General features: G+C 34.0%; 1 protein-coding gene across 1 annotated transcript in view; it reads left to right on the top strand.

The window, feature by feature from the left end:
• LOC124360920 (60 kDa SS-A/Ro ribonucleoprotein-like) overlaps positions 1-11,950 on the top strand; it is a 52,272-nt gene extending 40,322 nt beyond the window's left edge. Inside the window, exons 6-7 of the mRNA XM_046814921.1 lie at positions 5,590-5,795; positions 11,797-11,950. Coding sequence (XP_046670877.1) covers positions 5,590-5,795; positions 11,797-11,935 — 345 coding nt within the window. The 3' untranslated portion in view covers positions 11,936-11,950. The remainder of the gene's footprint in view (positions 1-5,589; positions 5,796-11,796) is intronic.
• Positions 11,951-13,235: the final 1,285 nt, after the last annotated feature.

The following is a 13,235-nucleotide window of genomic DNA, read 5'->3' as shown; positions in this document are numbered from 1 at the left end:
AATATCATTCCCATCGAAGAACTGGTGAACTCTCAACAATTAATATTTCCCCCTCATATTGTATTGTCGCTCTTGTTATAGTTTGTCTAAAATATGTATATACCACCGAGTTATTGGACAATATGAAATATCATACCCCATCGAAGAACTGGTGAACTCTCAACAATTAATATTTCCCCCTCATATTGTATTGTCGCTCTTGTTATAGTTTGTCTAAATATGTATATACCACCGAGTTATTGGACAATATGAAATATCATTCCCATCGAAGATCTGGTGAACTTCTCAACAATTAATATTTCCCCCTCATATTGTATTGTCGCTCTTGTTATATTTTGTCTCAATAAGTATATACCACCGAGATATGAACAATATGAATGATCATTGCCATTGAAGAACTGGTGAACTCTCAACAATTAATATTTCTCCCTCGTATTGTATTGTCGGTCTTGTTACATTTTGTCTCAATAAGTATATACTACCGAGTTATTGGACAATATGAAATATCATTCCCATCGAAGAACTAGTTAACTCTCAACAATTAATACTTCCCCCTCATATTGTATTGTCGCTCTTGTTATATTTTGTCTCAATAAGTATATACCACTGAGTTATTGGACAATATGAAATATCATTCCCATCGAAGAACTGGTGAACTCTCAACAATTAATATTTCCCCCTCATATTGTATTGTCGCTCTTGTTATAGTTTGTCTAAATATGTATATACCACCGAGTTATTGGACAATATGAAATATCATTCCCATCGAAGAACTGGTGAACTCTCAAAAATTAATATTTCCCCCTCATATTGTATTGTCGCTCTTGTTTTATTTTGTCTCAATAAGTATATACCACCGAGTTATGAACAATATGAATGATCATTGCCATTGAAGAACTGGTGAACTCTCAACAATTAATATTTCTCCCTCGTATTGTATTGTCGCTCTTGTTACATTTTGTCTCAATAAGTATTTACCACCGAGTTATTGGACAATATGAATGATCATTACCATTGATGAACTGGTGAACTCTCAACAATTAATATTTCCCCTCATATTGTATTGTTCCTCTTGTTATATTTTGTCTCAATAAGTATATACCACCGAGTTATTGGACAATATGAATGAATTCTGTATCAGAGCTGCTGCACACACTGTTTCTGTACATAAGTTGCCAATATCTGCTGCTTCTCCCTCAATCCCTGGTGTTTATGTCAATGTATAACGCAACTCTTCTAGTTTGTGATTGCTTCTTTACTTTGTCTTCCTAGAGGTCTATAAAATACCACCAAGAGAAGTGATTGTTTGTTAGTTGTAATCTATACCAGAGCTGCTGCACACAAGGTTTCTGTACATTAGTTGGCAATATCCACTGCTTCTCCCTCAATCCCTGGTGTTATGTCAATGTATAACGCAAGTCTCCTAGTTTGTGATTGCCTCTGAGGAAATCTGTAATTATTTTGTATCCATTAATTGATATTGTGCTTAAGTTATCATGAATATGTTTAAGTTCAGTTAATATTAGTGCTGTTGTGTGTAACTGGTTAAACATCTCAACTTTTTTAGACAGCACTGTATGTTCTGGTGGAAAATTGAGATTTCTGAGACAATTCCTTTTTTCAGAGTGGAGTTGATGTAAATCCTGTGGTTTTGTATTTTTTTGTCTCTTTCCTTTTGTGGTTGGAAACTCTCAAGAAAATGTTTTTAATGTATAAAGGAGACATCTTCACTGAAGGAGTGTAAGCATTGCTTGTTTCAGGAATTTCTCATATTTCTGGTTCAGAAAGGTTTTAGCAAAGCTATGACGGTGTTGAAGATGGAGCTTGTATTGGCTACTTGTTAACTTATTTACATTCAAAACACATAAACCAATATTTAAAACTTTCATTTTTGTGAGGCCTTTCGATAACAAAGGCAATCAAGAAGCTTTATTGTCATTAAATACTAAATTGTATAATAGACATAGTCATAAACATAGTAAGCATGTACTATAGTACTAATATAAACTAGATTGCAGTAAAAAAAATTCCTTTAAATTCATAACAAATTTTTGGTCTGAAGAAAAACATTATTGTAGTGGTAGAAATTAAAATTTTATTATATAAAAATGCACAAATAAAGAGGTAGATAAAACAACTTAGTACTGTCAGTGTGACTAGAAAGCTTCAACATTAACACTTAAAATTTAAACAATTAAAATGATCACTTAAACAATACTAATGAATAACAAAACAAAGTTACAAACAGATAATAAAAGAAATTTAAAAACAACAAAGTTTACAGTTAAAATGTTAAGGGACTTGTACTACAGGCAAAGAATTCATCAACAGTGTATAAGGGCGTTATCTTAAGTCAATTCTTCAGAACAATTTTAAATGTATTGATAGTTGTTGTCCATGCAGATAACTTTGTACATAAACTACTTGTGTGAGTATCCCAACTAACCCTGTCATCCAAATGAACCCCCAACAGCTTAACTGAGCTATTTATATTTGTTACAGCAGAGCTTAAACTAAAATAAATATTTTCAGTTTTATTAGTTTTTATATTTAGATAATTTACCCTCAACATTCAAAAGCAACCCTCATAGCATTACTCTATACAATGTCTAGGTTAGTTAAATCTTTTCCAAAATTGAGTAAGTTTGTATCATCTGCATATAAGACAGACATACAGGGTACATTAAATTCAAAATCATTTACGGCTACAATAAACAAAAAAGGCCCAAGGACAGAGCCTTGAGACACCTATTTTAAACTCAGATACATGAGAGCCTTGAGCTACCATTTGCCTTCTATTATTTAGATAGGAGGTCATTAATTGTAACTATTTACCTCGTATACCATAACATTGGAGTTTTCTTAAAAGCAAATCACGAAATATACTGTCAAATGCTTTAGACAGGTCGATTAAAGTGGCAGATAATGTTTCCTTATTTTCGAAGCTTCTCAAGATTTTTTTCAATGACCAATTCAACCGCTTTTATAGTGTTTTTTTTTTACCAAGCATAAAACCAAACTGCTCTTTACAAAGAAGTTTGCTGTCCAAAAAGTAATTATATAATTACTCTTTCATACAATATTTAAGAATCTTACTAAATATAGGTATTAGTGAAATCGGCGATAACTAGAGGGGCATGATTTATCTCCTTTTTTTGTAAACCGGTATAACTTTGACCACTTTAAGAGTTTTTTCAAGTGTTTGTTCATAATGTTAACACGTCCGCCATGCAACCAGAGACTTCAGGTGCCAGTACACTTAATGCAGAAATATTACACCAATACCACACTCACCATGTGGATATTTTGAAACGTTTTGTTTTGTTTTCATTTTGAAGTATTATTTAGCGAGTGTAAGGTTAGGGATCAGTTTCTATGTACCCTCAATTCATAAGTCAAAAATAACATTCCACAGGTAAAAATTGAAAATTCAGTTTTATTGACTGGCTGCTTTTCCAAGAAAATCCTAATTTCTGGGTTATAAAGTAAAATGAGAATCGGTTTTTAATGACTTTGGATGTTTGTGTGTCAAAATTCTTGAGCTAAAAATAAATTTAAAATTAAGTTGTAATGACTGGCTGCTTGTGAAGATTTTATTTGTCAAATTAAATAGAATTGTGTTTAATAGAATGGCTATCAAGTGCCGTGTCAATAGGATCAGCAGTACAGCATCAGACTGTATTGCTTTGTGTTTGTGGAATGTGTATCTGGTGAATGAGGTCACAAGGGTTTCTTGTGAACAGCTGTTGCACAAGAGTCAGTCGACCCTAAGCCCTAGGAGAAATCCCATGTCGATGGGTAGCCGAGACACAGAGTCCTTCTCTCGTGCTCTGGATAATTCCACTCTTGAGGTGTGTAATGTTTGATTTATTGCTGTCTGTGTAATCAGCAACTCTCAGGTTAACACTCCCAGACAAATATAGTAGCAGTAGTTATTTCTTGTGCTTGAGAGTATAGATAAAGCTTTGTGTTTGTGGAATGTGTATCTGGTGAATGAGGTCACAATGAGGCCTTCTCTCGTGCTCTGGATAATACCACTCTTGAGGTGTGTAATGTTTGATTTATTGCTGTCTGTGTAATCAGCAACTCTCAGGTTAACACTCTCAGACAAATATAGTAGCAGTAGTTATTTCTTGTGCTTGAGAGTATAGATAAAGCTTTGTGTTGTTGGAATGTGTATCTGGTGAATGAGGTCACAATGAGTCCTTCTCTCGTGCTCTGGATAATACCACTCTTGAGGTGTGTAATTTTTGATTTATTGCTGTCTGTGTAATCAGCAACTCTCAGGTTAACACTCCCAGACAAATATAGTAGCAGTAGTTATTTCTTGTGCTTGAGAGTGTAGATAAAGCTTTGTGTTGTTGGAATGTGTATCTGGTGAATGAGGTCACAATGAGTCCTTCTCTCGTGCTCTGGATAATACCACTCTTGAGGTGTGTAATGTTTGATTTATTGCTGTCTGTGTAATCAGCAACTCTCAGGTTAACACTCTCAGACAAATATAGTAGCAGTAGTTATTTCTTGTGCTTGAGAGTATAGATAAAGCTTTCTGTTTGTGGAATGTGTATCTGGTGAATGAGGTCACAATGAGTCCTTCTCTCGTGCTCTGGATAATTCCACTCTTGAGGTGTGTAATGTTTGATTTATTGCTGTCTGTGTAATCAGCAACTCTCAGGTTAACTCTCCCAGACAAATATAGTAGCAGTAGTTATTTCTTGTGCTTGAGAGTGTAGATAAAGCTTTGTGTTGTTGGAATGTGTATCTGGTGAATGAGGTCACAATGAGTCCTTCTCTCGTGCTCTGGATAATACCACTCTTGAGGTGTGTAATGTTTGATTTATTGCTGTCTGTGTAATCAGCAACTCTCAGGTTAACACTCTCAGACAAATATAGTAGCAGTAGTTATTTCTTGTGCTTGAGAGTATAGATAAAGCTTTGTGTTGTTGGAATGTGTATCTGGTGAATGAGGTCACAATGAGTCCTTCTCTCGTGCTCTGGATAATACCACTCTTGAGGTGTGTAATGTTTGATTTATTGCTGTCTGTGTAATCAGCAACTCTCAGGTTAACACTCTCAGACAAATATAGTAGCAGTAGTTATTTCTTGTGCTTGAGAGTGTAGATAAAGCTTTGTGTTGTTGGAATGTGTATCTGGTGAATGAGGTCACAATGAGTCCTTCTCTCGTGCTCTGGATAATACCACTCTTGAGGTGTGTAATTTTTGATTTATTGCTGTCTGTGTAATCAGCAACTCTCAGGTTAACACTCCCAGACAAATATAGTAGCAGTAGTTATTTCTTGTGCTTGAGAGTATAGATAAAGCTTTGTGTTTGTGGAATGTGTATCTGGTGAATGAGGTCACAATGAGTCCTTCTCTCGTGCTCTGGATAATACCACTCTTGAGGTGTTTAATGTTGGATTTATTCTTATGGATAAAACTTACTTAGTTGTTACTTGCAATGGTGTGAGTATAGTTGTGAATATTTGTTGGTTAAAACACTACTAATACTGCACTTTTTTAAAAGGCCACTTTCACTTAAATGTTACTTGTTGGCCATCTTATTATTTATGTCAACATGATCGGTTCCAGATATGGAACGAATTAATAACGCACATGGACGTGAAGACTCTTCTGGATAATCTGCAACGCTTGTCTATCCTTGGGTTCCTCAAGAACAACACAGTCACCGTTCTGAAAGTGGTAGATGTCTTCAACAACCTGTGGAAGGCTGAGACTTTCAAGGGTCACCCGTCCAGAGTCTATATCGAACTCCTAACTTACGAAAAGGCTGCCAAGTAAGAAATATCAATTATGTGAGGTAAATAACGGCATTGGTCTGTAACATTTATTTTATTAAAAACTGTTTACAACAGACAGCTATCCCCTTTAATATTATATCCATGCACCACGTTATGCAAACTTTCTATTACCATGTATCAGCCTCTTAAGCAAATCTTCTGTTTTTCTTATGACGTCCTTTTATAGATTGAAAATGTATACTCTTTAATGCACTGGAAACACAAGTCTGAAAAGGCAGGATCTGAAGAATAAGGTGGAAGTTCAGGTTCAGGAACTGTCTTATTAACTAAGAATAGCTTCACGGAAAATGTATCAACACGTTAACTTGGTACAGAATCCATGATTTGCTTCTTTGTTTGAAGTTTGTTTTTTCACAATGGAAGGATTGTGAAGGAAACAGGATTTTTCCGGACATTTGCTATCATTCAGTGATACAAAAAATCAGTAACTCTACGTTTTGAGATCTGCAATCTAATTTATATCTGTAAATAATCTGATCTTCAAGTAAATAACTAACCTAACACATAATTACAAACTAGGTGAAATAAACAAATCATACCAGAGTGTTGTGACGTGCATAAGTCAGGAATCACAACCACCATGTTGTGTGTGATTCACTAAATCTAAAACATACACTTAATAAAAAACTAAACACAACACTAATTATTAAAAGTGAACTACTGAATACAGGTCACAATAGGTCTGCATTTGCCAACCAACCACTGTTGATCATTCATGGACAAACCAGTGATGGATAAACAAATCAATGATAAACCATCAATATCCAAGCTAAAAAGGGGGCCTATTGGTAGTCTCCAAATAGTCTTATTTACTACTACTAGGGTTCAAATGAATTCTAATCAGAATGTATATACATGGTACTGTCTGGAGATTGCTAACAAAATGGTTTCCAGTTGGTAGTCTCCTAATAGTCTTATTTACTACTACTAGGGTTCAAATGAATTCTAATCAGAATGTATATACATGGTACTGTCTGGAGATTGCTAACAAAATGGTTTCCAGTTGGTAGTCTCCTAATAGTCTTATTTACTACTACTAGGGTTCAAATGAATTCTAATCAGAATGTATATACATGGTACTGTCTGGAGATTGCTAACAAAATGGTTTCCAGTTGGTAGTCTCCTAATAGTCTTATTTACTACTACTAGGGTTCAAATGAATTCTAATCAGAATGTATATACATGGTACTGTCTGGAGATTGCTAACAAAATGGTTTCCAGTTGGTAGTCTCCTAATAGTCTTATTTACTACTACTAGGGTTCAAATGAATTCTAATCAGAATGTATATACATGGTACTGTCTGGAGATTGCTAACAAAATGGTTTCCAGTTGGTAGTTCGCAGATAACCTTATTATTTTATTCAAATGTGTGGCGGTGAGCCCGGAATTCAAAAATGCATGCAACGCCAAACTTGTGCTTGTGATGAATTAGAGTGTGGTAGGCCGGCTGTCCGGTTACCCAAACAGCTGATAGTTTCTTTTCCCTGCGCTGTTCCTGCAGAGTTCAGACACGAACGAGTCGAGGGAATTCCAGTGCCAACAGACGAACCCGGTGATCTTCTTAACACGTTCACTGCTGAAAAAATATGACGACTTACGGCGAATGCGGCATGTCAATTTTTTCTAACTTATGCTCTATTTCTGTTTAAAACTATTTAAATGGGTATCTTTTGTACATTCAATGACTAATTCATCAATAAAATATAATAATAATAAATAACGCCGATTGGCGTTATTAGCATATAGCATGACAAATACAATATGCGGGTAACTCCAATTGGCGTTTTATGCTTATTTATTACTAAAACCAAAGTAATAAACTGTAAATAATTGTATTTATAGTACTTACCGTTGGTTCAGTGATGAGTAATATGTTGTCAAGTTATAAAAATACACATAGAATACAGTTTGAGCTGTAGTAGTCCCTAAATTACTATATACACTATGTACACGAACTTATCTCAATTTAATTCTTGTGATAAGCTTTGAAACAGTCTCCGAGGCATAAAGCTGGCTTATCTTCACAAGCCTCACAAAAGTAGGTAGTATCCTTTCTTATCCCATTGCCATTACACACGATACAACGTCTTCGTAGAGGTCTGCTTTTTTCACCCATTTGGAATTTTGATGGGAGGTGTTGTGTTGCTTTTCTTTTGGGTTCTTCAGTTTTTAATGGAGTCAGGAGACTATCAATCACTTTTATCCTGAATTCCAACAGTGATAGTTTATTATCTACGTTGTGTTTGTTGTATAAAGAGAAAGCATTTACTATGCACATATCAAAATGTGTATGAATAACTTTTTTATACCACCTAATGGTTTTTCTTCCACACGGATAGTAACTGAGTAGCTGATCTTGCCGGTCGATTCCGCTCATATACTCATTATACTTTACAATTGGTAGTGGTTTTTCTTTTGCCTCTCCTCTTTTATTTACATGTTCTGTCATTTCATTTTCATACTGGTTTGATATATATAAAACAGCCCTTTTGTCCTTCCACTTCCCTACCGTGATATTTTGCAACAGTTTCTCCTTTTTTTAGTTTTTTGGTCACAACTTCTGAAGGATTGTTGATCTTATCGACACGCAGTGTCCCAGTAATGTAGGTTTTTTCAGCCAGAAGTTTCTTGGTTAGTGACACACTGTTATAAAAGTTGTCAACATATACAGCATGACCTTTACCTAGCCTTTCGGATAACAGATACATCTGTGTCACCTACTCCTGACAAAGCATCTAAAGCTCCGGCATAAATGCAAAATTTCAAACTGAGTCCATTCGGTTCTGTCAGAAGATACAACTTTATCCCATATTTGTGTTTCTTTTGTTTGATATATTGCCTAAATACGAGGCAACCTCTCCACAAAACCATGGATTCATCTAGGGACAGTTTCTTTGCCTGGCGAGTAGATACAGTTCATCTTATTATTAAAATACTCAACAACTGGCCGTATCTTATGTAAGCGGTCTTCAGAATCTGAGTCACTTTTGACAAAATGTTAGCACCTCAAAATTACAAGAACCTATCTCGAGACATAAATTCAGAAAAACATGTTTTGAATAATTTATTTGTTTTCCAATAGTGTTGAATGGTTAGCATTTTTACTATTCCCATATGAAAGAAAAGCCCTAAAAAGTTTTTGAACTCAGCTAATGTTATATCTTTCTACTGACTTATTCAGGAATTCTTACTAGTGCCAGAAGACAAAAACACTTCCTCTGCATTTGCGTTGGTTTCATTGATAATGGCTTTGAGAAAGGGTTCGTCAACAAGAAGGTTAAAATAATCAATAGGGCTATTATTTTCTGGTGTAGGAACACGTAGTCCAGTTGGTTGATTAAATAAAAAAGTTTTCATTATTGGGTTATCATCCCAAACTAGTGGTATTTGAGAAAGATTTGTGTGTCTAATTTGACTGGTGCTTGGTTGGGGAGAATCGGGATTTGAGTGGTTACTCACGGTTGACGCGTCTGGGCCGCCACTTGCAGTATCTGCTTCAATTTCAGACTCAGAATCACTTTCATCACTTGGCCTGTAACTTACTCCACTACTGTATGCCTCTGATCCACATTCTGAATCGTAATATCTATCAATTTCACTAACTGTCAAATTATTTGGATCTCGCGGTTCCTATTATTATTCATTTCTGAAAAACTATTAGAAGTATTACATGGAAACGACACGCACAGGATAATGTCCCAGACAGTACTCAAGGTTAGTTGTTCCGGCTAATCAACAATCCCAACTCTGAAACCGGTCGGCAAGTAACATCCCGCCCAAAAACGCCAAATGGCGTTTGCCGCAGTGAACATGTTAACTTAACTATCTTAGATAAATATATTTATAAGACTATATTTTTCTCACGACTGGCATCAATGAAAATGAATATGTATACTAGGTAATGTTTGGAGGTTGTTAAAAAAAATGGCCTCCGGTTGATAGATAACTCTTATTTGATAATTGTAGGGTTCTATTGAATTCTAATCATAATGTGTATACTAGGTAATGTTTGGAGGTTGTTAAAAAAAATGGCCTCCGGTTGATAGATAACTCTTATTTGATAATTGTAGGGTTCTATTGAATTCTAATCAGAATGTGTATACTAGGTAATGTTTGGAGGTTGTTAAAAAAAATGGCCTCCGGTTGATAGATAACTCTTATTTGATAATTGTAGGGTTCTATTGAATTCTAATCATAATGTGTATACTAGGTAATGTTTGGAGGTTGTTAAAAAAAATGGCCTCCGGTTGATAGATAACTCTTATTTGATAATTGTAGGGTTCTATTGAATTCTAATCAGAATGTGTATACTAGGTAATGTTTGGAGGTTGTTAAAAAAAATGGCCTCCGGTTGATAGATAACTCTTATTTGATAATTGTAGGGTTCTATTGAATTCTAATCATAATGTGTATACTAGGTAATGTTTGGAGGTTGTTAAAAAAAATGGCCTCCGGTTGATAGATAACTCTTATTTGATAATTGTAGGGTTCTATTGAATTCTAATCAGAATGTGTATACTAGGTAATGTTTGGAGGTTGTTAAAAAAAATGGCCTCCGGTTGATAGATAACTCTTATTTGATAATTGTAGGGTTCTATTGAATTCTAATCATAATGTGTATACTAGGTAATGTTTGGAGGTTGTTAAAAAAAATGGCCTCCGGTTGATAGATAACTCTTATTTGATAATTGTAGGGTTCTATTGAATTCTAATCATAATGTGTATACTAGGTAATGTTTGGAGGTTGTTAAAAAAAATGGCCTCCGGTTGATAGATAACTCTTATTTGATAATTGTAGGGTTCTATTGAATTCTAATCAGAATGTGTATACTAGGTAATGTTTGGAGGTTGTTAAAAAAAATGGCCTCCGGTTGATAGATAACTCTTATTTGATAATTGTAGGGTTCTATTGAATTCTAATCAGAATGTGTATACTAGGTAATGTTTGGAGATTGTTAAAAAAAATGGCCTCCGGTTAATAGATAACTCTTATTTGATAATTGTAGGGTTCTATAAAATTCTAATCAGAATGTGTATACTAGGTAATGTTTGGAGATTGTTAAAAAAAAATGGCCTCCGGTTGATAGATAACTCTTATTTGATAATTGTAGGGTTCTATTGAATTCTAATCAGAATGTGTATACTAGGTAATGTTTGGAGATTGTTAAAAAAAATGGCCTCCGGTTGATAGATAACTCTTATTTGATAATTGTAGGGTTCTATTGAATTCTAATCATAATGTGTATACTAGGTAATGTTTGGAGATTGTTAAAAAAAATGGCCTCCGGTTGATAGATAACTCTTATTTGATAATTGTAGGGTTCTATTGAATTCTAATCATAATGTGTATACTAGGTAATGTTTGGAGATTGCTAACAAAATGGTCTTCTTTGGGTAGATAACTCTTATTTGATAATTGTAGGGTTCTATTGAATTCTAATCAGAATGTGTATACTAGGTAATGTTTGGAGATTGTTAAAAAAAATGGCCTCCGGTTGATAGATAACTCTTATTTGATAATTGTAGGGTTCTATTGAATTCTAATCAGAATGTGTATACTAGGTAATGTTTGGAGATTGTTAAAAAAAATGGCCTCCGATTGATAGATAACTCTTATTTGATAATTGTAGGGTTCTATTGAATTCTAATCAGAATGTGTATACTAGGTAATGTTTGGAGATTGTTAAAAAAAATGGCCTCCGATTGATAGATAACTCTTATTTGATAATTGTAGGGTTCTATTGAATTCTAATCAGAATGTGTATACTAGGTAATGTTTGGAGATTGTTAAAAAAATGGCCTCCGGTTGATGGATAACTCTTATTTGATAATTGTAGGGTTCTATTGAATTCTAATCAGAATGTGTATACTAGGTAATGTTTGGAGATTGTTAAAAAAATGGCCTCCGGTTGATGGATAACTCTTATTTGATAATTGTAGGGTTCTATTGAATTCTAATCAGAATGTGTATACTAGGTACTGTTTGGAGATTGCTAACAAAATGAACCACCCAGTCAGTAATTTAGTTCCACCCAAAAAACCTCCAAAATGCAACCTTGTCATCAAGAGTGCACTTATTACGTTCTTCTACAGTTTATTCAAGGTAAGTGGATAAGTAGTTTATAGGCCTCTGCAGTGATGTATTGTTGATACTTCACATATTGATTATGTGTTCACTGGCAGTCGGGTCACCATTGTAATAATTTTAAAAAAAGAATTTGAAAAAACCTTTTTGCAATGAAGATAGTTTAATGTGTGTCTTCTTCTTATAATATTTGGTTTTGTTTCAGTTTCTTGTCTCTCTCTGTTATTCTAATTTTGTAATGAATATTAAACTTTTATTTATTGTTAATTTTAGCAGTTTTTTTTTTTAAACAAGCATATGTTCAAATATTCATAACATTTATTTTTGTTACTTAAACATAGTCATTATACTTATATGAAAATTAAAACTTATATCTTTGAATATGAGTTAATTTATATCTCTCTAGCATGCTATTAGCTTAAAAATTAATGTTAACCCTTTTACTGCCGACGTCCGACATATCGGACGTCTGTTTTTTTTTTATCGTTACTGGCTACTGTTATGTTCAAATGCCAAAATATTCAGTATTTTGGTTGTTTAGGAGCAAAGGATAATGAAAGAAGCCATTTGAAGAACTTTGAATTTCTATTTTCGTCGTCTTTGACTAGAATTGACGAACTACCTAAACAGCTGTCAAAACCAGTTGATCGGGTTATGTTACTGAAATCTTCGTTCATTGTTGTTGTTTACAATGTTATCGAAAGTTTTTTGAAGTGTTACTTTTGTTGATCAAGGATAAAATGAGTAAAAGAGTTACATCTAACTCTCCTGTGAGTGAGGGAACAATAATTAAGTGCAAGACGAACTGAGTGACGATTTCCTTCAGAATTTGTCAGATTCAGATGCCGAAAATGAATCTGATATTATTGTTAGGGCTATTGATGACAATCAAAGTGATTTGGATGACACTGATGATGATCCTGACTGTATCTTACCATCAGATAATGAGGAGTTATTAGATAGTGAGGGGGATGTGGTACAGATAAGTTTACCTTCAATTTCCACTGGTAGGCCTAGAGGAGGCCTACCAGTTTTGGGAAAATCCTCATAGTGCAGCTATGTTTCAAGGTAGCACCTTCAAATTTGGTATATGTTCTAAGCAATTGCTCTAGTTTATAATGATATCATGCTCATAATTTTAGTATAATTTTAAAAATAAATTATCAGATGCCAAACACAATTTTTATTTTTTTATTTATTTTTTATTTACATCATTTTTAAAATTAAATAATGTGTTTGCTTCAAATTAAAATGTCTTTTTATTATTTTAAAAAACAGCATTTAAATACGAGTAAATAAAATAAAAATTCATGCAAAATCTAATTAAAAA

The sequence above is a fragment of the Homalodisca vitripennis genome, chromosome 4 (assembly GCF_021130785.1).
Source record: "Homalodisca vitripennis isolate AUS2020 chromosome 4, UT_GWSS_2.1, whole genome shotgun sequence".
Taxonomy (NCBI): domain Eukaryota; kingdom Metazoa; phylum Arthropoda; class Insecta; order Hemiptera; family Cicadellidae; genus Homalodisca; species Homalodisca vitripennis.
This window is presented reverse-complemented; position numbering and strand designations above follow the sequence as displayed.